Genomic DNA, 21,451 nt, shown 5'->3' on the forward strand with positions numbered 1-21,451 from the left:
ACGACAACACAAATAGGTGTCTGTGAATAAATGCATCTTTCTTTCTTTGTAGTTGTGTGTGTGTGTGTGATCTCTCTTTCGCGAACATTACCGAACCGCGCAAATTCAACTCGTGCATTCGCACTTTCACATTCTTCCCCTCGGGGAAATGCGGGGAATTTTTTTTTTCAGCCTGCCGTCTCGCCATATTGGGATCACTGATTGAATCCATCATCTCGCTTGCGCTGAAAAGCACGCGCAGACAGACCAGCCGGCGCACCATTGGTGGCGAGGCTAAGAGCGCCTCGAAGCTGCCGGAAAAGCACCGCTTTCGTTCCCGCGCATCCTGTGTTTCTCTAGTCTTCGCTCCTGTACATTCGTCGGCGCAAGTGTTTTCACATATCAGTCGTTAAGCCCCCGCCTAGTCACGTGGTTCGCTTGCCCTGAACCGCACGCGCGGACGACCCAGTACAGTCAAACCCGGTTATAGCGAACTGAAATATGCGCCACGATTAGTTCGATATATCCAATAGTTCGATATAGCCGAACCCGCCTATAACGAATTTATTGTTACGAGTTCGCAATACGCGGGAATCCCCGCATGGAGAAACGAACAAAATAAAGTATGTCATTACCATCACAAAACAATCGATTTGTTGCAAATAATAAAGCTCCTTTCCGCCTTAACGCCGTAACTGCCTACTTCCAAAAAAAGCGGTGCTTTTTGTTTTCCCTTTCGTTTTGGCAGCGTCAACTAGCACAGTCTTCTTTACACGAGACATTGTTTGCTCCAGTTCGAGTCCGTGTCCTTCAATATCGAAGAAACATTGGCGGAGGACATCGACTGCCGAAAGCATTTCATTAAGCGTCGGACGGTTTTCATTCGTGACATCCTCTGCCTCCTCGGTGCTTTTCATCATCATTGCGGCAGTGCTGCTGACTGTGCCCGCGTCCGAGGGGCTTACAGCGACGGCAACGTCGTCGTCGACACTCAAGAAATCTTTGAAGGACACTCCTTTTGTCACAGCATCGGGAAGGTTGGCGAGCTGCCGTCTTGGTCCGGACTCACTGACTGGGCGGGTTCCGTCGTGAGTCCCGCGCGTCGGAAACAGTTACGGAAAGTGTCGGGCTGCATATCGCTCCACATGAGGCGCAATGTCTCAGTCGCGGCTTTTGCTCAGTGCTCACGGCCAATCAGCATCTCAATCGCTGCTCCGAGGCCATGCATTTTAGGCGGCCTTTCTAGGCACGCCGAGTTCGATATATCAGATGTGAACTTCGTTATAAGGAATATGTTTCGCGTGTATTTTCGTAACTGATTTATTTTTGTTCGATATATAGCATAATTCGCTCTATCCGGGTTCGTTATAGCCGGGTTTGACTGTATACCCGCTGAGCGATAAAGTGCAGGCGAAGCAGCCGTTTCACCGTCCTGCATGGGCGAAGCTCCAAGCAAGCGAAGCGCTAAGGAAGGCGCAGCTTGCGCGCCGGCGGCTGAACGTCATTGCAATGCGATGACCTTGTAAAATATGTTGCGTAGTAGAGCTTTCGCTCTAAAAAAGACGGGACATCTACACTTTTGTGCGTGGCCACAAGAGTCTGTGACGTACTGCAGCGTGTTGCCGAGTTCGTGCCCGAATGCAACAGTTCCAGCCCATTGTTTGGCAGGTAGAGCTCGCACCGGTAACCGGGCCGCGGCAGATTCAAGTAATTCGCAAGTTTGTGTAATCACATGCTATTTCCTGGATACATTTTATAATTAGGACATATTTCGTTTATGTCCACAATCCAGGCCTTCCATTGGTTTTCGAGAGGCTAGCGCAAATTTTGGGCACACTTTATTTACCTTCAACGTCGCCGCATCAGTTCCGGTCGGACAGGCCCGAGAGGCGCTTTCGTGTGATCACATCAGTTGCGGGCACGGCTAGAGACTGACTGTATGCTGTCTGCCGATCACCGTGCGACCACCAACGGGTTGGGAAAATGAGCGCAGTCACAGCGCTTGCTAAAATTCATTTAAAGCAAGGCTTTACTACTTCGGCCCCTTCCTCGAAACATGCACCCCCAGTATCATTCCCAAAGAAGGGGCCAACGAGCCCGTGCATTAGTCTTTGGTTGGAACCAGTGTTTAAGACGCTACACAAGAGAAGAATACAGACACGGACGGCACTGGAACAGCAAAATACCCCATTGATCGAGGCACGCTGTATGTTGATGCAGCAGAGTATCGTCACGTGGAGGCTTTTGCCCTGGCAGTCATCCACTCACCCGATTCTCGCCCACTCACGGCCCTCACCATTCGAACCCACCGCCCTCAAGTGGCGGAAGAGGCGGCGATAGCACTTGCACTCACACATACGCCAACCCCCGATTGATATTCTCCGATTCCAAAACGGCCGTTCTAAACTATGCCAGAGGCCAGATCTCGCCTCTGGCCCACCAAATTCTTAACCAAAAACCACCTACTGATCCTGTGGAATTGATCTGGGTCCCTGCCCACACGGGTATTGGAGGAAATGAAGTGGCACACACCGCATCCCGAGCTCTCGTCTCCGGGGCCCTTGATGTCAGCACTGCCTCCCATGGAGCCAGATCAGCCCGCGATAGCTTACTCACGTACAGAGACATCACGAAACACTACCGCCTCTCCCGCCGCAAATACCCTCCCACCCACTCATCCCTATCAGTGGAAGAGGAACGAACGCCTTTGGCGACAGCTTCAAATTGAATCCCTCCCCTGTTTAGCCGTACTTCATCACATTCACCCCCCACTGCATCCCACAACACACTGACAGCACTGCGGAGAATGGGCTACACTACATCATCATATCATCATCACCAGCCTGTCTACGCCCACTGCAGGGCAAAGGCCTCTCCCATTATTCTCCAATTACCTCAGTCCTGTGCCAACTGTGACCAATTTATCCCCGCAAACTTCTTGATCTCATCTGCCCATCTAACTTTCTGCCGCCCTCTGCAACGCTTGCCTTCTCTAGGGATCCACTCTGTTACCCTTAATGACCAGCGGTTATCTTCCTTCGCATTACATGCCCTGCCCACGTCCATTTCTTCTTCTTAATTTCTACTAATATGTCTTTAACACCAGTTTGCTCCCTGACCCACTCCGCTCTCTTCTTGTCCCTTAGTGTTACACCTATCATCTTTCGTTCCATTGCCCGCTGAGTCGTTCTCAATTTAAGTTGAACCCTCTTAGTGAGCCTCCAAGTTTCTGCCCCGTAGGTGAGTACCGGTAAGATGCAGCTGTCATACACTTTCTTCTTCAGCGACAATGGTAGGCTTCTATTCATTATCTGAGAATGTCTGCCACATGCACCCCACCCCATTCTGATCCTTCTAATTATCTCTGCCTCATGGTTGGGATCTGGGGTCACAACTTGGCCTAAGTAGATATATTCGCTTACCACTTCCACTGCCTCGCCACCTATCTCAAACTGCTGTGCTGTCCCGAGGTTATTGATCATTACTTTAGTTTTCTGCATATTAATTTTCAGGCCCACGGTTCTACTCTGTTCGCCAAGTGCGGAAAGCATGCTTTGCAATTAGTCCCCCGAGTTACCTAGCAAGGCAACGTGATCAGCAAATCTGAGGTTACTGAGGTATTCTCCATTAACCCTTACTCCCACCTGTTCCCAATCCAACGTTCTGAATACTTCCTGTAAGCATGCGGTGAATAACATTGGAGAGATTGTGTCTCCTTGTCTGACACCCTTCCTTATAGGTATTTTACTGCTCTCCGTATGGAGGATGATGGTAGCTGTAGACCCATTGTAGATATCCTCTAGTATTCTTACATAATGCTCATCTACCCCCTGGTTCCGTAATGCCTGAATGACTGCTAGGGTTTCGACCGAGTCAAATGCTTTCTCATAATCTATGAAGGCTATATATCATCCTCATATTATATCATCAACATCAGCATATGTGGGCCTGCAAATCTGACCCCGTCCCTCTCATCAGCAGCGCTGGGTTGCTCAAACCTGGATATCCAGAAGTCGCTCACGGGTCGGGCAGCCACAGTCGCCGAAGCTCTACGGTCTTCGGCCACCAAGCTGCGCTAACCCTTGGTTAAATAAAGTGTTCTCTCTCTCTCTCTCTCTCTCTCTCTCTCTCTCTCTCTCTCTCTCTCTCTCTCTCTCTCTCTCTCTCTCTCTCTCTCTCTCTCTCTCTCTTTTTTTTTTTTTTTTTTTTTTTCCGTCCAGCGGTTTCGCCGCGGATGCGCCTTTTGACCGCAGACACCCCCCCCCTACGAAACAGCCCTCGAAGCGAATCGCGTGTTCGCCGGGCCCGCTTTCGGCGCTGCGCAATAGGCCCCGTTTTGAGTCGTTCTGCTCAGCTAGCGGCGGCGGCTGCCGCGGGCGCTCAGCTGATCGGCAGCCGACCAACACCGTCGCCTCCCACGCATGCGCAGCTGGGTCGTCTCGGGCTACGTGACTCGTCTTGCGTCCGGCGAAGCGGAACAGCACGTTCGCCGTGAATGGAAGCGAGGCCGCGGGGCCTCCTCCTGTGGGCGTTGCACGGGTGCGAGCGGCTTTGAGCCTTGGTCGGCAGCACAGCTACATCAAATGTTAACCAAGCGAAAGCAAGACTCAACCAGACTAAACCAAGCTTTTGCTTTGCATACACAAGGTTAGCCGAGCTACGCCGCAGCCACTTTTTACCTACTTCCCACTCTGCTGTTGACCCTGCGTCCTATTTCATGTTCTGGTGCGCGCTTCTGGCCGCCGCTTCCGTCTCAGTTCCCGGTTGGCGGAGATGACGTCTTTCCGTGGACGCTTGATGCGCACGGGTGACAGCGGGCAGCCCACTGAAAATCGCACAGTGAGCCTAGTAAGAACGCGCTAGCGTTAAAGAAGTCTTAAGAACGGGGTTCCACGTATTTCAAGTACTTCATTTTCTGCTGTCCATTTTTGCCAGCGTCCACGTAATTGGACCGCACACTCGGACAGCCCCGGAGTATTGTCATCTACTTGTGCTACCACCTATTAGTAATTGCACTGAAGATGAACGAGAGAAAACCCTCGTCCTCTCTGCTCTGCTGTAGTTGAGGCGTCTTGGGTGCAGCCGTGTTCCTCGGCGCCGCCGAATTCAGTATCTTCTCGCTCTCCGTCGCCAGCGAAAAGTGCAGCTGAAAGGAAGAACAGTGCAGTCGTTACTTTACTAGCCAGCGTGAATTTTGCGCAAATCGTGCACGTTGGTACAACGTTTTTCCTTAAAAAGTATCGTCATAACGAAGCAGGAAACGATGTATACTATTGTCCCTGCGTTTCCCTTAACCTCAAGAAAATTTTGGAAGGACGAACGCCGGACATGCAAAAGCATTTTTCTTTTAATTGTTCAGGCAACATAGGAAACCATGGGAAAGGAAATCGAGTTCTTGCATCAGCATTTTATTTTTCTCTTTAGTACAAGCGCTGGCAATGAGTTTACGACGAAGTGGTGTCAAACTGAAATTCCCGGGGGCGCTCAGCTTGCTCACGTGCTTTGAAATTTGAATGCGTAAGCGCTGACTTCCCCCGAAGATAAGCAGGCAGAATTGAGTGCCCAGAGAATTGTTTTGCCATTTTATTTTATGCGGTATCATAGGAACGCAGAAAACTTCGCTTCCTCAGAATCGGCGTTATCCGTGGCTGCGGTGCACCTGTTCACTCGGCGAAGCTTTTGTAGCGGAAGCTACACTACGCTACCTCGGGCAGTCTTCGCGGGGTGAGCAGTTTTGCCCTTGAGCGCTAAAGGTCAACCCACGCCCCCTTCCGCAAACGCCCGTGACGAAGCAGCGGCCCGATAACGCGGAGGGATAGGCGAGGAGGGAAAGGAGACGTGAGCGAAGGAAGGCGAGGAGGCCGCAGCGATAAGCGCGGCCTCCTGTCGAGGGGACGAAAAGAAGACTAGAATGCTGGTGGACGAAAAGCAGAGAGGGGAATATTGCCTAGGACAGTTACCACCTGTAACAGGGGGAAAAAAAAGCGGTAATAAGCCCTAAGCAGCGCTAGTATTAAACCAAGAGTGTAAAACATGGTTATATTTGTCCTTTTTGGTAAGATGACATGTCATCACCCCGCTTCAAAGGGGAAACCAATAGCAATCATCATCATCATCAGCGCGCGCCACGAAGGAAGGCCACGTCGACCACGTACGGCGCAGAACCGTGTGCGATAGAGGCGAGTGCTTTACTGATATAGAAAGCAGAAGAGAAGTGCACTAGGGATATTTTGAACTCGTTTGGGAGTTCACCAGCATACAACCTAGTCCGGCGGAAGGCGAGACGGCGAATGAAAGGGGATATGAGAACAAATGGGGACAGAGAAAGAAAGAGATAAGGAGTGCGTAAGGCTGGCCGGCAGGCATTGGAACTACAGCCGTTGTATGAGGTTTATCTCCTCGAGGAAGGCCAGGAGAAGTCGGAGTGCTTCCCTCCGGATGGAGTTGGGGCCCGCCGGGAAGACAAACGTCCAGCTGTGCGCCCTCGTACAGCGGCGAGGCTTAAACAACGCCGTGAGGCGAAAAACACGAAAAATGGTAGTTGCGGAAAGCTTCGCTACCTTCAAGTCTCACGCATTAGTGTGGGCGTACTTCATTTTTTGGTACCATTCACAGCGGACGGTCAACAACGCCAAATTTTAAAGCGAAAGCTTTCTTATCGTTTTGTCAAAAAAAAAAAAATGCTCTTCCCCATAGACCGGTTGGTCGACGGAAAAGCTCTGATGAGATCTCTGGACACACAGCGCGTGCGTGAAACCGGGCGCTTGCATTGTTTTAAAACGGTTTCTTGAAAATCGCAAGAAAGGAACGGTACCTAACACGCGCACCGATCACGAAGAGGGAGTGCAATAGTATAACTATCTCATAATCCACGTATCCGTATGCATTTGGATCGTGCGTAAATACGTTTACTTAGTGCGCGAAAAATCGTCGCGTCGGTTCGTTCTTCGTTTGCTATTTGGGTCTTTGAACGTTAGACGATCGATTGGATCTTGATGTTAGAAAGCTTTCGCGATTCTCTAAGGGGTGGTAAATGTTTTGTACTCATGACACGCATATGCTTTCGTGATGATAATCGTTTCCGACGTACACTGGAACGGTGTCAAGAAACTCAACGACAATGCCGCTGACCCCAAACACGAGCTTTCTGCCCCTGTCACGCCTACCTGCTGCTTGTTGAGCAGCGGCACGAGCATGTTGAACTTGTCGATCTTGCGGTTGATCTGCGCGGCCGCCGAGTGGAAGCTGCGCACGGCTTCGTCCCACGTGCGCTGCTCGTCGGCCGCCAGCGGCGCCGGCCCCAGCAGGGACCGCCGGTCGGCCAGCTTGCCGCGCAGCCGCCGCTTGTCGTCCCCGATCTCGCGCTCCAGCACCACCCACTCGGGCACGTAGCCGTTCGTGATCAGCACCTGCGCCGCCGTCGTCACGCGGCCGGTCATGCATCGACAGTGCTCTTGACGAAGACGTAAACAAGGGCCGAGGAGGCTTGTTGCTGAAGGGCTTATTACACCGCTTACACTGGCACAACTTGAGAAAGAGCAGAGAAAGGACGCTAGCCACCCGGGCAGCAGCGTTAATTTGCACATCGTGGTAGGTAGATTTTTTATTTGGAGGCGTGAAAAATCACGCGGTTCTTACCGCGGCTGTCCACAATATTCAATGTAGCCGGACATCGTCGCCCTGCCGCGATATCAACAGACCCGGCCCGTTGTCAAGAACTGCAGGGGGAGTACATTTGCGCTGGCAATGTAATGAGAAGTGATAACCAGCGGCCATTTATGTCAAGAGTGGCTACTGAGACGCGGGATGCAAGTAGAAAACTACAAATAACTTTACGGAGGCGTAATTGATTGATTGATTAATTAATTAGTTAATTATTTATTCGATAGAGCGATCGATCGATTCATTGATCTGTCGATCGCTCGATTGATTGATCGGTCGATCGTTCGATTGATTGATTGATTGATTGATTGATTGATTGATTGATTGATTGATTGATTGATTGATTGATTGATTGATTGATTGATTGATTGATTGATCTTCCCGGTAAATAGCGAGAGCAATGTTTAGCTCAGGATGCCCCGGAGGGTGCAAGAGGGCGAACCTCGTTCAGCTTGCGGGTGGTGCTGTCCACGTAGGGGTTCTCCGGTGCGAACTTGAGCGGCTTGCCAGCGCCCGGCAGGTTGTTGAACTCTCCGCGCGCCATCGACTCCTGGATCAGGTCCTCCACCAGTCGCTCGATGGCCTGGCTGCAGAGGGACGAGGAGCGGGCATAAAACGCTGCCTGCAGAAGTCTCCATCGACAGTAAGCCTTGAGAGGCGCATAGCACCGTTACAACCGCTAGCTGAATTGTCACATATCGATGAAAAGGTACAAAAATTGTTTCGTTTAAAACATGCCGTATTTCCATTCAGTTTGGCCGACGATTACGTAAATAATTAAAGGCCGAGCTGTGACAGATTTGTAACAAGTGCGTAAGCATGGATATGTTCCCTGCCCAAAGCGCGAACGCTCGTACCGTCACCCCCACTGGAGGAAGAGGAGTCAAGAACGTGTTCTTGGACGCCCGTCAAGGAGAAGCAAGAAGCAATCGCCTTTAACGCGAGTTCCGCGGATTACTGCTCCGGGAATCATTGCTAAATAGGCAGCATCCGCCACTGCTCCTCGGTGCATTTGTACCACCTGCACGCCATCGTAGTCCAGGGACACCCGGCTGCAGCCACGGCAGGTCACTCACGTGGTCTTGTACTGGCGGGCCAGCGTGGCGTCCTTGAGCACGACTTCCTTGGTGGTGTCCTTGCTGGCCACGCGGTAGTCGTGCACCCTCTCGACGGCCTGCTGCAGCCGGTGCTGCTGGTACTGGTGCCAGCGCTGCGTCGGGCTGCCGTGGCCCACGCCATCGTAGCTCAGGTACTGCCGGTGCTGGGGAACCGTGTGCTGCGCATGCGCCCCACCGGGAGGAGTGGCCTCCGTTAGAAGGCGCCTCGCTTTGCTTTACTTGCGCAGGAGGCAAAGCGCGCATGTTTGTGTCTAAGCTTATCCGGACAATTGAAACTGAATAACACATTGCTTCACCGGAAACTAACTGTTTCGTATAATATTCGGAAAGATTTGAATAAAATAGCCATCTGCTGTTTCGCGGATCCGCAATAACGCCAGTATTCTCATTGTAAATGAGAAAGTGTTGTATCTAAACATAAGGTCATAATTACTGCAGGGCTGATAACAGGAAAACCCAGCTTGACCTATGCTAGCTTACAATGGGAATTAGCTAATCCTTGGAAACGACACATATCATTTCGTTTAGTTCATTCCAGGCGAGCGTAAACATGCATAAACCAAACATCTCATGACTCCGCTGCTTGCTTTTCCACCACCTACTGCTAGTAGTAGCGTCCACGACCGGCCACATACGCAGAGTATCTCTGGCGGCACCAAGGCAGCTCTCCTAATAAAATACTGAATTTTGCATTTACAGTACGTGCTTATTATACAATGTGTGTTTTGAGTATCAAATTCTCAAAATGAATTCGTGATTGAGAAGCGAAAAAGAGAAAAGATTGCTTTAAATTAAGCAAGGAAGATATGCCCACTTCGTACTAGAGAGAAAAAGAATATTTGCGGTCAGAGCATTCCGTACTAAAACGCTCATTTTAATGCCCAAGGATTACTTTAGGCTTAACGCGCCTAAGATGCGTGTGGCGTTACAAAAAAATTCAGACCAACCAAAAATTTCAGAGACTCTAAACCTTGAATAGATGGGGAACAGCTATGAGGCTAACGATGATGGCATTCATGGCTTTCTTGAACCATTTTCACTGATTAAAACAAGTCAACTTATGTCTGCACCTTATTTTTGCTTGTTTTGAAAAAAGGCCCATCTCCCCGCGAGGGGGACTCGAGTAAATGCGTCGCATAGGGGGTGGGTGTATTGCGTTAACGTTAAGTGTTTGGGGAGTTTGTGGTAGTGAATGCGTTGTATCAGCAGCTTCTTGACGTAGTTTGAATGAGTCAAGGATATAAGGCGCGTTCGTAGCCTTTCATTCTGTGTCGGTTTTGTGGCGCAGTGGGAAGAGCACCATGTACCTCGCGTTCCGCCCACAGGTAGTGAATGCGTTGTATCAGCAGCTTCTTGACGTAGTTTGAATGAGTCAAGGATATAAGGCGCGTTCGTAGCCTTTCATTCTGTGTCGGTTTTGTGGCGCAGTGGGTAGAGCACCATGTACCTTGCGTTCCGCCCGCAGGGTCGTGGGATCGAAACCAGGCGCCGGTAAGTATTAGTCTTTTATATAGTGTAGGGGGAGGGGTGCGGACCTGTTGTTGAGAGCGAGGAGGGTAGCGTGATGCGGGAGAGGAGGAGTGGGGGAGAGGGCGCACCTGCGCGCTGAGCTGTTGCGGACGGACGGCGGACGCTACATGTGAGTTAAAGAAATGCTCTGCATTTAAAAAAAAAAGTCCGCAAAACACTGGCATTAAGTCACCGACAGAAACGCGCACAAAGCTCGCTCTAGGGAAGCACGACAAAAACGTATGCATCCGCGCAGCACAGAGGATGCCCACGATGTGGGGTGCGAACCCGAAATCACCGCGTCCATAGAGCGCTGTATTGTACTCTACCAAGCGAGCTAACCTGCATAGCCTCTTTTTAATGCGTAGTATTCTTTGCCGAGCACCCCTCCTCCACCCCCCCCACCCCAACCCCCTCGGCCAGGAGACCGTGTGACACCCTGAGTTTCCACAAAAATGCAGATTTGGCAGAAGTTACACCTTCAATCGTTATAATAGCCCAAATGGAGACAATTGGTCGGACAGAATTTTGAAAAAGTAAAAAGCAGGAGGAATACAAAATAAAAATTAAGCAAAAACTAACTGACGAAATCAATCATAATCACCTTTGAGACCTCATCCGAAAAACAAAGTACGGAAAACAACGTCAGAAATAGAAATAAAAAAACATCGAAAACAGACCAACCCTGCACAAATAAGACTTGCATCTGCGGAAAACTATATAGCTGGCGAATTAAAGGCACTGAATCGCTATAATGGTATTTTTCATCATTGACGACAACAAACAAAATAAAACTAAAAAAAAAACACAATAAGGACTACTCGTAGCCAAATCTGGCTGCAAAGATCTCGCAATGTAATTATGTAAACAAACTAAGAATGCTACGCATTAGTAATTCTCTAAATTTCCACAGATTTTTGTATGGCCGTTTGCAGGCAACAGTGACCTAATGGACCATTCAACTTAAGGTATAGGTAGTTTCTTTTTCTGAAGACGGGAGCCTTCTTGTCCTGGGGTCGGTAAAAGCAAAAATATATATGTTAGTCCCGGTTTCCTAGCGCGTCACTGATTGACTGGAATTGGTTGGTCGCTGGTTACCCACAGGTGGTCAACTTTTAGTGGCCTACAAATTACTACTGCCGTAACCGTGGACCCCCCCGGTGGGGAACCACGGGATAGTGGAAGCTGGAAAAAGGGGGAGGAAGAGTTGGAGATCGGGGAAGTGGAGACGAGAGGGTGCGGTGGGAGGAGTGCGAGGAGGAGGCGGAAGGTGGAGGATACGAGGGATAAGAGGATGCGGAAAGTGAAGGATACAAGAGAGAAGAGAGGGAGGATGGATATTCGAGGAGGAGGCGGAAGGTGAAGAATACAAAAGAGAAGAGAGGAAGGGTGGAGATGCGTGGAGGAGGTGAGTGAATGGAGGCTGTGAGGAGGGGCAAGGGGAGAACGGGGACCGGGAAAGTACGAGGGGATGAATGAGGAGTGCACGAGGGGGTCATCTGGAAGGGGCGGAAAAAGCGCAACGGTCTCTCGACGACATTTGCAGCAGATGAGTTCCAGTTGCCTACACAGGTAATTTTAGGTAATTTTAGGTAATTTTAGGTAACCTACAGGTAATTTTAGTTGGCGACTTTAACATTGACACATCTAATTCATCTAAGCCAGGAGTTACTGACAACTTAACATTATTGGCAAGTCATGGTTTCGAAAATCTGATTCAAGGATATACACGTGAAGAAATACTAAACAAACGATTGACAAGGACGTGTATTGATCATATAACTATTAGGGTGCCCCAAAAAACTACCCTAGGCAGTATAATTAAAGAAAAGGTCTCTGATCATTATATTATTGCTATGTCTGTGTTAGGAAATGATAATGTACTCGATAATGTTGAAGGTGATACCAAAGTTATTGTAAATTCTGGAAAGGTAGACAGAAAAATCGCATCATTTAACTGGGATTCCCTGCTACACTACGACCACTTAGAAGCTTATAGATTGTTTGTTGAAACATTCGAAAATATTTACGATGACTCAAAGGTTAAAATACCGGTTACACGGAGAAATAAATCTAGCCTGTGGATAAATGTAGAAATAATTTCGCTTTGTAAATATAAAAGCATTCTGCAAAAAAAGTGGCAAAGAAATCCTGAAAATACCCTTTTAAAGGAAGAGTTTCGGCAACTTAGAAACAAAATAACAGCAAAAATAAGGTTAGCTAAAAAATTATATCGTCTTAATCATTTTACAGCATGCGGCCGTGACATACGAAAAAAATGGGGTGTCGTTAATAGTATTGTAGGAAGACCGCAAAAAAAGAACATTGATATGATGCTCCAAGAAACATTTCTGGATATAGCTCCCGTGACACTTGCGAATGAGCTTAACAATCACTTTGTCCGATCAATTAACCAACTTACTAACCTCGCTAACGCAAATCGCTTTGATGAATATACTTCGCCATCAAATATAAAATCAGCCTATTTTCCCACAGTCAATGAGTCTGAGTTATGGGATGTTGTTAAATCGATACCGCTAACTAAATCAGCTGGATTTGATGGAATTAGAATTCGAGACCTATTTTGTAACTTTGAGAAACTGAAAAATATATTGCTCTATACAATAAATAAAATCTTGGCTACTGGTGAAATTCCGAATAAAATGAAAGTCAGTGTGATTAGACCCCTTCATAAGAAAGGTTCTAAAAAACTGTATGATAACTACCGACCGATAGCTATTTTATGCTCCTTATCGTGTATTTTAGAGAAAATTGTGTATAAGTCCATGATTTCATTTTGCACTAAATACGATTTAATAAACCCTGTTCAATTCGGTTTTCGCAGAGGACTGAGCACCACACATTTATTGGAAGACTTTAACGATTACATTTGCAGCAACTTTGATAATAACAAAATGGTAATTTGCCTTTTCGTCGATTTGAGAAAGGCATTTGACACAATTAACCACCAGTCATTGCTAAGGAAATTAGATACCGTTGGTTTCATTGGACCGTATAAGCAGTTTTTTAATAATTACTTTTCCGATCGTGCTCAATGCGTCCGTATTTCAAATTGCAGTAGTAATACGCTTCCCATAGACCATGGAGTACGGTCTGTGCTGGGGCCTTTATTATTTAATATATATGTTAACCAACTGGGCGATCTTCCTTTGAAATCAAAAAATTTTCTTTACGCGGATGATACAGTTCTTGCATTGGCCTGCGACACATACGATGATGGAGCTCGAATTATTCAAGAGGATATTTGTGTTTTGGTCGACTGGTTCAACATAAACAGTATTTTTGTTAACACATCAAAAACAAAGTTATTATGTTTTCATAGCCCGCATAAAGCCCCAGCGCCGACTTACTCTGTTTTTCTCCATGGTACTCAATGTCTCGGTTGTTCGTGCTCTGAACTTGATCTTGTACACAACGTTAAATACCTTGGTTTGATCTTTGACGACACATTATCTTGGAGTCTGCAAATTGAGGAGGTGGCTAAACGGTTGCGTTTGATTTGTATGTATTTGTATTCTTTGAGGTCGTGCTGTGACGTTTCAGTTAGAAAAATGGTGTACAAATGTCTAGGTGAGTCTATTATCAAATATGGTTTGACTGTTTATGGTTTTGCTTCCCCTTACAAATTAAACGTTATAAACCGAATATTGAATAAAATTGCCGTTAACCTTGCGTATGGTACGCGATACCATGATTACGATCTTCAATCAATTATGTATTTCTTTGACATGTTGTCTGTGCACCAGCAGTGTATTTTTGATGTAATAATGAAAAATTATTTTGATGATTCATTCAAAGTAGTAAACATTAAAGTAAAGCCGCTACGTTACACTGAACGATTCGTCCTACCTCGTGTGTACACCAATTTCGGTAACAGAAGTCGCCGCTTCTATATTCCATTTTATTTTAATAAGCTTCACTTTGACCCCAATATCCATAACTTCACCACAGTGAAACGCTTGCTTCGACAGTGGTTGAGCACAGACGCATAAAGTTTCCCATTCTTCCGTTTGTAATTCTTATTGTGTTTGAACACCAAGCTTGCATTCCTTTATGTAACGATTGTATTATTTCCTTTCTTGCGAAGCTTCCTTAATTGCAGTGTGTTCGCATGTCTTGTATGTTGTGCTCTCATTTATCGAGCTTGTTTTCTTATGTTGGAAATCTAGTACTTGGTTGTAAATGACTATATGTATATTTATTATGTTCAATCACAAACTGTGATTCGCTGGGCTGCCCAGCCACGCACACAAGCGACCCCCACACGCTTATGCGGGCTGGATCATGTATTTGCATATGTACAGTGAATAAATTATTATTATTATTATTATTACGTGCCTTTGAAGAATAGTGCTTATTTAATACGCAGAAGAAATACAAAGCACACAGAGGGATCAGACAATGTTGACAAATGGGCCTAGTCGTCAAAGTTACAGGCCAGGCAGGTGCCCGTCTTGGGTTAGAACTCCACCTCAGGAGAATATGCTCTTTTTTTTTTTTTTTTTTTTTTTTTTATAAGCGACCCCAAACCATCCACCGCCGGCGTCGGCGGCGGCGTCCGCAGTGCTCTTTAAAGAAAAAACAGCATCCGGCGCCAGGTTTCGATCCGAGGACTTTGCGGGCCGCAGCGCGACGCGCTACCGACCAAGCCACGGCCGCGACGGTGATATCAGTGTTAGACGCGCCTTATATCTTTTGTCTCTTTTTTTTGCCTGCTCAAAGCAGCTCTGAGCAGCTCCAAGCAGCTCCGTATTTTATTTGCCCATAGAACATCTATGGCGGGAGCAGCTTGGGGCTGCTTGGAACTGCTCAGAGCTGCTCTGAGCAGGCAAAAAAAAGAGACCTCTTAACGCATTCAAACTACGTCGTCAGCGGCGTGCGTTGGCGACTCAGCGGCGTTATAGCGGCTTGATAACTGCGTGGTGTACACGTGATACTACAAACCCGATGGAAGAGATGGAAGAGAAGGCAGCGAGGCGGTGGGCTGCGGGGGCCGAGCGCAAGCGCCGCAAGCGGGCCGACAACCGTGCATTCGCACTTTCACATTCTCCCCCTCGGGGAAATGCGGGGGAATTTTTTCGGTAGTTTTTTAACGAAGCTTTTTGACCGACGCATTTTAGGTGGATGTACATTTTTCCTTTGCGGAAACTTCCTACCAATTGAAAGCTTCACGCAAATATTCGCCGAACACAGACGGATAATGATTTGACAGCTGACCGGTATAACAGCGGGCGAGGAAACATTACGAGGAAATGCAAGGGTGCGCCAAACGGGTGGCTGGTCGTAACTTTGGCCGATAAGCAGAAGAGGTGTTAGTCCCCTGTGAGGGCGCAAGTCATGAAGGAAAGAACGGAGGAGATATAATCGCGGCTGGATGACACCTCCCAAGTAGCAGGGAACTGGCGCCATACACAGGCAGAACACACGCATTGGCCCGAACGAGCGGTCACGACGGCCGTGCCAAAAGCGTGCGCAGCTTAGACTGTTAAATCCACCCCCCCCCCCCCCCCCAAGGTGTTAATAAAAAAAAAAAAAAAAGAAAATGTCCCACATTGAGTGTTATTGCGGACCATGCACCCGGCGGCTGTGGCGAGGTCGTTACGCATACTCGTCGGAACGATCAAGTGCTCCTACGGGGTCTATTACTCCTATAGATTACCTTTATCCCAAAGTCCTTTTCAAGGATTTCGTTAACGTCGTCGTGGCCCGGAGTTGCGTCATCGGTCAAATGGTCACGCACGCTCTCGTAGGCGCCCTTGATTTCGTCAAATTTCGCGGCGCTCGCAGTTGCGCTGCCGCTGTCCGGGTGGTATTTTCGGGCCAGCTCGACGAATGCCGCTTTCACCTCTTTCAAGCTCGAGTCTTCGTCTACGCCCAGAACTTGGTAACATTTCTGCGAGCCCAAAAATGAGAATAAGGACGATGCAAAAGTGTCGTGTGAACGAAATCAGGTGTTCGCGCGATGGTAGCAGCAAGACGAATGCATCGACAAAGCCATGAACGTGGCGCACCTGTATGTGTTTATAACTGCTGGCTTGTCGAAGAAGTGGGGGAGGTTTGAATTCACGAATGACACCCCGTCGTATCCCGAGTGACGGCCGTGCGCGAAATGATTTGCACGTCGTCAGCATCTCAACGAACAGCATCGGCCATTCCGAAACCGCAGTAACCGCAGCTGGAGAGGCTTGATTTTGTTTGCTGCTCGACTTCGAGAATGGCTAAATGTGAAAAATTAAACTATTTGATTTTTTCAACTCTACTGTTTAAAGTTCATATTTGTTAAAAAAATAAATTTACAAAAATATTAGCTTTCATTCACTAATAAAAATTCTCAGTACGTTTCGAAGTTAAACGTTATCAGCAACAACACAATTGACGCAGACATCGACCTCTCTCCGTGAAAATGGCGACAAGGTCGGAGGACGTTCTCGGCGAAAAATGGGATAAATGTGTGGCCGACACATTAATTAAGATCGGTGAGTCATTTTTAAGATAGCAGAAGCATTTATTGTCAGTCGCCGTAAGCGTCCCCATTCGCTAAAGCAGTCTCTGAGATGTTGTCGGTCTGTTTTTACGCTCAAAGCATGTTACTCCGGTACGTTGTTCCCGTTATTGCGAAGTAAATTCTGTAAAACCGTGGCTAGCGTTACGTTCACACATACCTATAATCATTGCTGACGTTACACCTAGACGCTAACGGGTATACCCCGCCTGGCTGGAGCAAGGATCACGCCCGCTTCACAGCTCGCGGTGGGAGCAGTCAATTTTTTTCCCTACCGGCGAAACCGCTACTGCTCGCTGACTGCTGGAGTTACTGGTAATAATAATTCCTTAAAACAATTACAGCTGATCTGATTTAGCTCCGGCGATGGCTACGTCTGGGCGTAACTTTAGCAATGGTTGCAATTACGTCCCGACCTCGCGTCCTATTCACACTGTGAGAAAGCTTTTTTTTCCCCAAACACTTCCTCTCGCTGACTATCCAGAGCTACTGGTTACTGTTACTATCAGGTGCTATCAATAACTACGAATGGCCGGACGTAGCTACGTGTGGACGTAACGCCAGACGCTTACTTTCGGAGAAGGAAGTTAGAAGAAAAGGTTGCACTGCAACGCTGCACGTATCCCTCAAAGCTTACACGGCTTTATTTACTATACGCCTAGGGAGGTTGGTAACAGGCGGCTGAAACTGCACTTTTCGATTTCAGGTACCGGCTTCGGTGTTGGGGCCATCTTCTCCCTAGTGCTGTTCAAAAGTGAGTAAAACACTGCGGCTTTTTGCCTCGCAATCTCTAACAATGTGTTTTGTCAAAATACATGCGTGCAATGTCGTCGAATCGCTTTAAAGAAGCGAAACAAAACAGAGTGGTGTGTGATTTCAACTGCTCCTCTGGTTTCGTCTGCGTAGGGCGTGCCTGGCCTGTCGTGTTCGGCATCGGTAGTGGGTTTGGAATGGGGTACAACAACTGCCAGCACACCTTCAACGAGCCCACCCTGCTACGAGCCTTTGCGCTTAAGGTGCGTATTGTGCTGTGCTGCAATGCACTGGTACGGATGTTCTGCTGAGAATGGTGTGAATCTAGCGACTTGGTTCATTATACTTTAACACTGAGGACACAGTCCCAGAAACAGACTATGGGTGATAGGGCAGCTTGTATGAACTACGGCCGAATGCTGCGAGGAATAAAATCTGCATCTAGCCAAAAAAAAATGTACCTATACGAAAAGGTGTCATCTGCAGTACCCAAGATAGCTTTAACTTTAAAAACAGGCGACACTTTTCACAAGGTGTAGTTCTTGTCTGTCGTTGAAATGTAGAATAAAAAATATCAATGCACGTACGAAATATTAGTCGAAACAGAGCAAATTATGAATAAATACACTTAATTACAAAATACAGCAAACAATCTGAAATGTATTTCATATAAAGTTCATGAGGCTTCGCACAAATTGCGCCATCCAAGAGCTGGCACATCAAACTACTAGTTTATTGAACTCGTACCACCTAATTTTCCCTTCGACACACGAGTACATGTACTGTGTTTAAGCTAGGAAGCTTGGTTTGTGCAGTACCACTGCCAAGCATAATCCGTAGCTTTGTCTTTTGTACTTGATATTACAGGTCTAAATTTGATTGCGCATTAATTATTTTGCAATCGTTAACTACTCGGGTGCTAATGACTTCCATGTTCTTCATACTGTCTCTGATGTCTGCTCAGAATGGTGTGAATCTAGCGACTTGGTTTATGATACATTAGCACTAAGGACACAGTCCCAGAAACAAACTACGGGTGATAGGGCTGCTTGTTTCTTTAACTGTGTTTAGTACCCTTGTTAACATGCAATGCAATCATCACACATTCAATTGCTGTCGTACTTTGCTGTAATCATCTGCAATTGGGCGTGTTTGTGATGATTAACTCAGGGGTCATTGAAGTTGCCCTTGCAATGGGGTCACTTAACAGTTAGATGCAAATCTCAGTGGGATTTACATCTGAAAACAATGTTGGTTCATCCAAAGCAGCACTCACTACCACTGAACTATGAGTGCACAATTTTGTCTACATTCGAACTTGGATGTGTCAAACTCTGGGGGATGGGACGATAGCACTGTATTATGCATTATTCGATGTACAAAAAAAAAGAAGCATCTGTTCTGTATACGCGAATTCGACTGTGCTATCCTGTTAGACATTTAGAAGTCCAAGAAACAGAACATTAGCTCACGATAAATCGCTTCATCATCACAAAAAAAGAGAAGTGGTATTGCTACATAGATCAAGAGAGTCCCATCCGGTTTCAAGAAAACCACCCCAGGCCCTGCTCCTTTTTTTGTGTGTGTGTGTGAGGGATTGGCCTACGGCGTAAGAAAGAAAACGCCTTCAAAGGTACAGCATTGCTCCCATCTTGCGCAAAAAATGCGAGAATAAACCAGTGCTGGTGCCCCCTTGTGCAACGCTTATGATCTGGGTGTCTCCCACGATGGAGCCCTGTCTTCCTGCTAGGCTTTGCTCTTTAGCCTGCTACTGCACAAGCGACACATGCTGAAGTTTGATTCCTTTTCATTCAATTTATGGGGAACAGACAGTGAGCTGTAGGCATAGGCTACAGTTGTCGTATGATCAGATTGATCTCTGCGTCATTTGTTTTACTTGGGGCTGCCTGTATCTTGACTTTGGTTACTTCGGTGCCTCGAAAATGCATTTTCAAACTTAAACGTAATTGCCTGGTGATTTGTTTCTTCTGCGTCCTCTACGGCTGTGTGCATGCTTTCATGGTAGCTTGCTTTTAGGAGGTACATTTTAGCAGTTCGTGCACTTGACGACTTCCTTGAAAAAAGGCGTAGTGTCATTTTCAATTGCTGCCCCACGGATGCAAGTTTGGTACCTTCAACAGGGATGTATCAATGTGCACTGGTTCAACGTTATTTCAGTTCATTGCCGACAGTGTAAATCGGGTAACGTGGAGAAAATTAAGTCAGCAACATGGTATTTTCTACATGTAGCAGAGTGCTAACATGTGCAGTGTACAATCAATAATTAACTCTGAGTCTACCTTGAACACTTTTTCGCCACTTATTTTGTTGCACCCCCCCAGAAATGATTCTCTGACTAAAAGGTGAGGGCTTAATGCAAGTTTGGCTTGAGCACAGTCAGCTTGACAGAGTTTTTCTTGTTTATTAGGCTTACATAACCTAATTTTTACCAGTTGACCATAAATGATAAACCTGAATGAACCTCTGATGAATTGTTTCTTGAAATAGCATTGCAGCCTTTATTGTTGACATAACGAATTAGGCCCTTCACACGAAGGACAGTAAGTTTTCAGCAAGATAGTTAATCATGAAACGACAAACCGTATTACATGTATGCTTAGGCTCGCAATCATTTTTTGTTTCATCGAGCTTTGCTGTTGCATTCTGTGCAGCTTTACTGCTGTGAATATCTTTTAATGTTAATGCCCTTGGTGCAAGTGCCTTCTCCCATATAATAGAGCACACTATTCAACCTGACCCAATGCTATTGAACCAAAACCAAACACAGCACACAGGTGCCTGTTGCACTTTAATGCAGAACCATCACGTTTAAAGCATTGACGAATGGGAATACACATTAGTTGGTTTCCTTTCATGAAATTTGTCAAACGCTGCTACTTTAGCCGCTCCATACGTTGCTCCCTAACAAACTTGAATTTCTTAAAAATATTATAGTACGTAGTAGTATGTGTAGAGAAGAGAACCACTTTTCATGCCCTAGGTATACTTACCACGTGTGGTAGTTAAACTCTCGCTCTTAATTCGGGTTCTAATGATTCAACACTTCTGTTTGTGTTGTGTGCCTTACAGCATTGTCATGGGCAGCGGAATGTTATTTCCATTTAAAGTAGTTTCATTTGAATAGCTGAAAAACGTTTGGCAGCAGTGTCATAAAATCATGTCGAAATAGCTTTTAGGTTGCTTCGTTAAGATATTTGGCCTCAAAATTGCATTTTCAAATCAACCTGTTAGCTGAAATGACGTTTCAAATTGCTGTGTGAGAAGATGGCATTACTTGTGTTTGACAGTCCAAGTAGTTGCATACAATAATCTGGGTGAAAACACTTTTTTTTTTTTTCAGGCAAAACAGAAGGACGCACACACGCCAGCAGCCACTGCCCAGAAGTGATCTCCCCTGGTCGCCTGCCACTTTCACATGGGCTGCAAAATTCTAGCATTATGTTTAATTAATAAAGGGTCAGTTGAATTTTTTTTTCTCATTTGTTGTTTGTCACTGGCAAATTAGTTTCATGTGGCAGTCCACTGGCACAGCCTGGTTTCACCAAGCAAGGTCCCCCTGCTACCAAAAGAAAAATTAAGTGACCTTTTCGCAAAGGGTTTCAATATTTTCAAATTTTTTTGTTTGAAATGTATGTAACAGCATGTCTGATTGCACAGCCTGCTGCGAAATGCCCTATTTGTAGACAAATACAGGAAAAGCTCGTTAGTTCGAACTAGTAGGGGACCATAAAATTGTTTGAATTAAGCGGAGTTCGAATTAGCGGGCGTACGGTAGAATGAATGGAGATTGCGCCACACTGCGCGAGCAGAACACAAAGAAGCCACCTCCGGGCCTTTTATCGTGAATTAAGCGCTAGCAAAGACCAGTGACCGCGGCACAAAGAAA

At 46.7% G+C, this 21,451-nt stretch overlaps 2 protein-coding genes across 2 annotated transcripts; one reads left to right on the forward strand and one right to left on the reverse strand.

Moving 5' to 3' along the window:
• Positions 1 to 4,855: 4,855 nt before the first annotated feature.
• Positions 4,856 to 16,449, reverse strand: LOC144145681 (dnaJ homolog subfamily C member 28). The gene is made up of 6 exons (XM_077677344.1): positions 16,301 to 16,449; positions 15,949 to 16,182; positions 8,718 to 8,917; positions 8,084 to 8,228; positions 7,146 to 7,388; positions 4,856 to 5,125 (listed from the first exon to the last, which is right to left on the reverse strand). Exons 1-6 carry the CDS (start codon positions 16,433 to 16,435, stop codon positions 4,973 to 4,975), a joined length of 1,110 nt encoding a protein of 369 aa, XP_077533470.1. The 5' UTR covers positions 16,436 to 16,449; the 3' UTR covers positions 4,856 to 4,972.
• A 196-nt stretch (positions 16,450 to 16,645) lies between these two features.
• On the forward strand, positions 16,646 to 21,044 carry LOC144145682 (MICOS complex subunit Mic10-like). Its single transcript, XM_077677346.1, has 4 exons — positions 16,646 to 16,765; positions 17,498 to 17,545; positions 17,698 to 17,807; positions 20,906 to 21,044. Exons 1-4 carry the CDS (start codon positions 16,693 to 16,695, stop codon positions 20,951 to 20,953), a joined length of 279 nt encoding a protein of 92 aa, XP_077533472.1. The 5' UTR covers positions 16,646 to 16,692; the 3' UTR covers positions 20,954 to 21,044.
• The last annotated feature ends 407 nt before the right edge of the window (positions 21,045 to 21,451 follow it).

This window comes from Haemaphysalis longicornis, unplaced genomic scaffold, assembly GCF_048455015.1.
Source record: "Haemaphysalis longicornis isolate Haplotype H1 unplaced genomic scaffold, Haemaphysalis longicornis Haplotype H1 scaffold_7, whole genome shotgun sequence".
Classification (NCBI taxonomy): Eukaryota; Metazoa; Arthropoda; class Arachnida; order Ixodida; family Ixodidae; genus Haemaphysalis; species Haemaphysalis longicornis.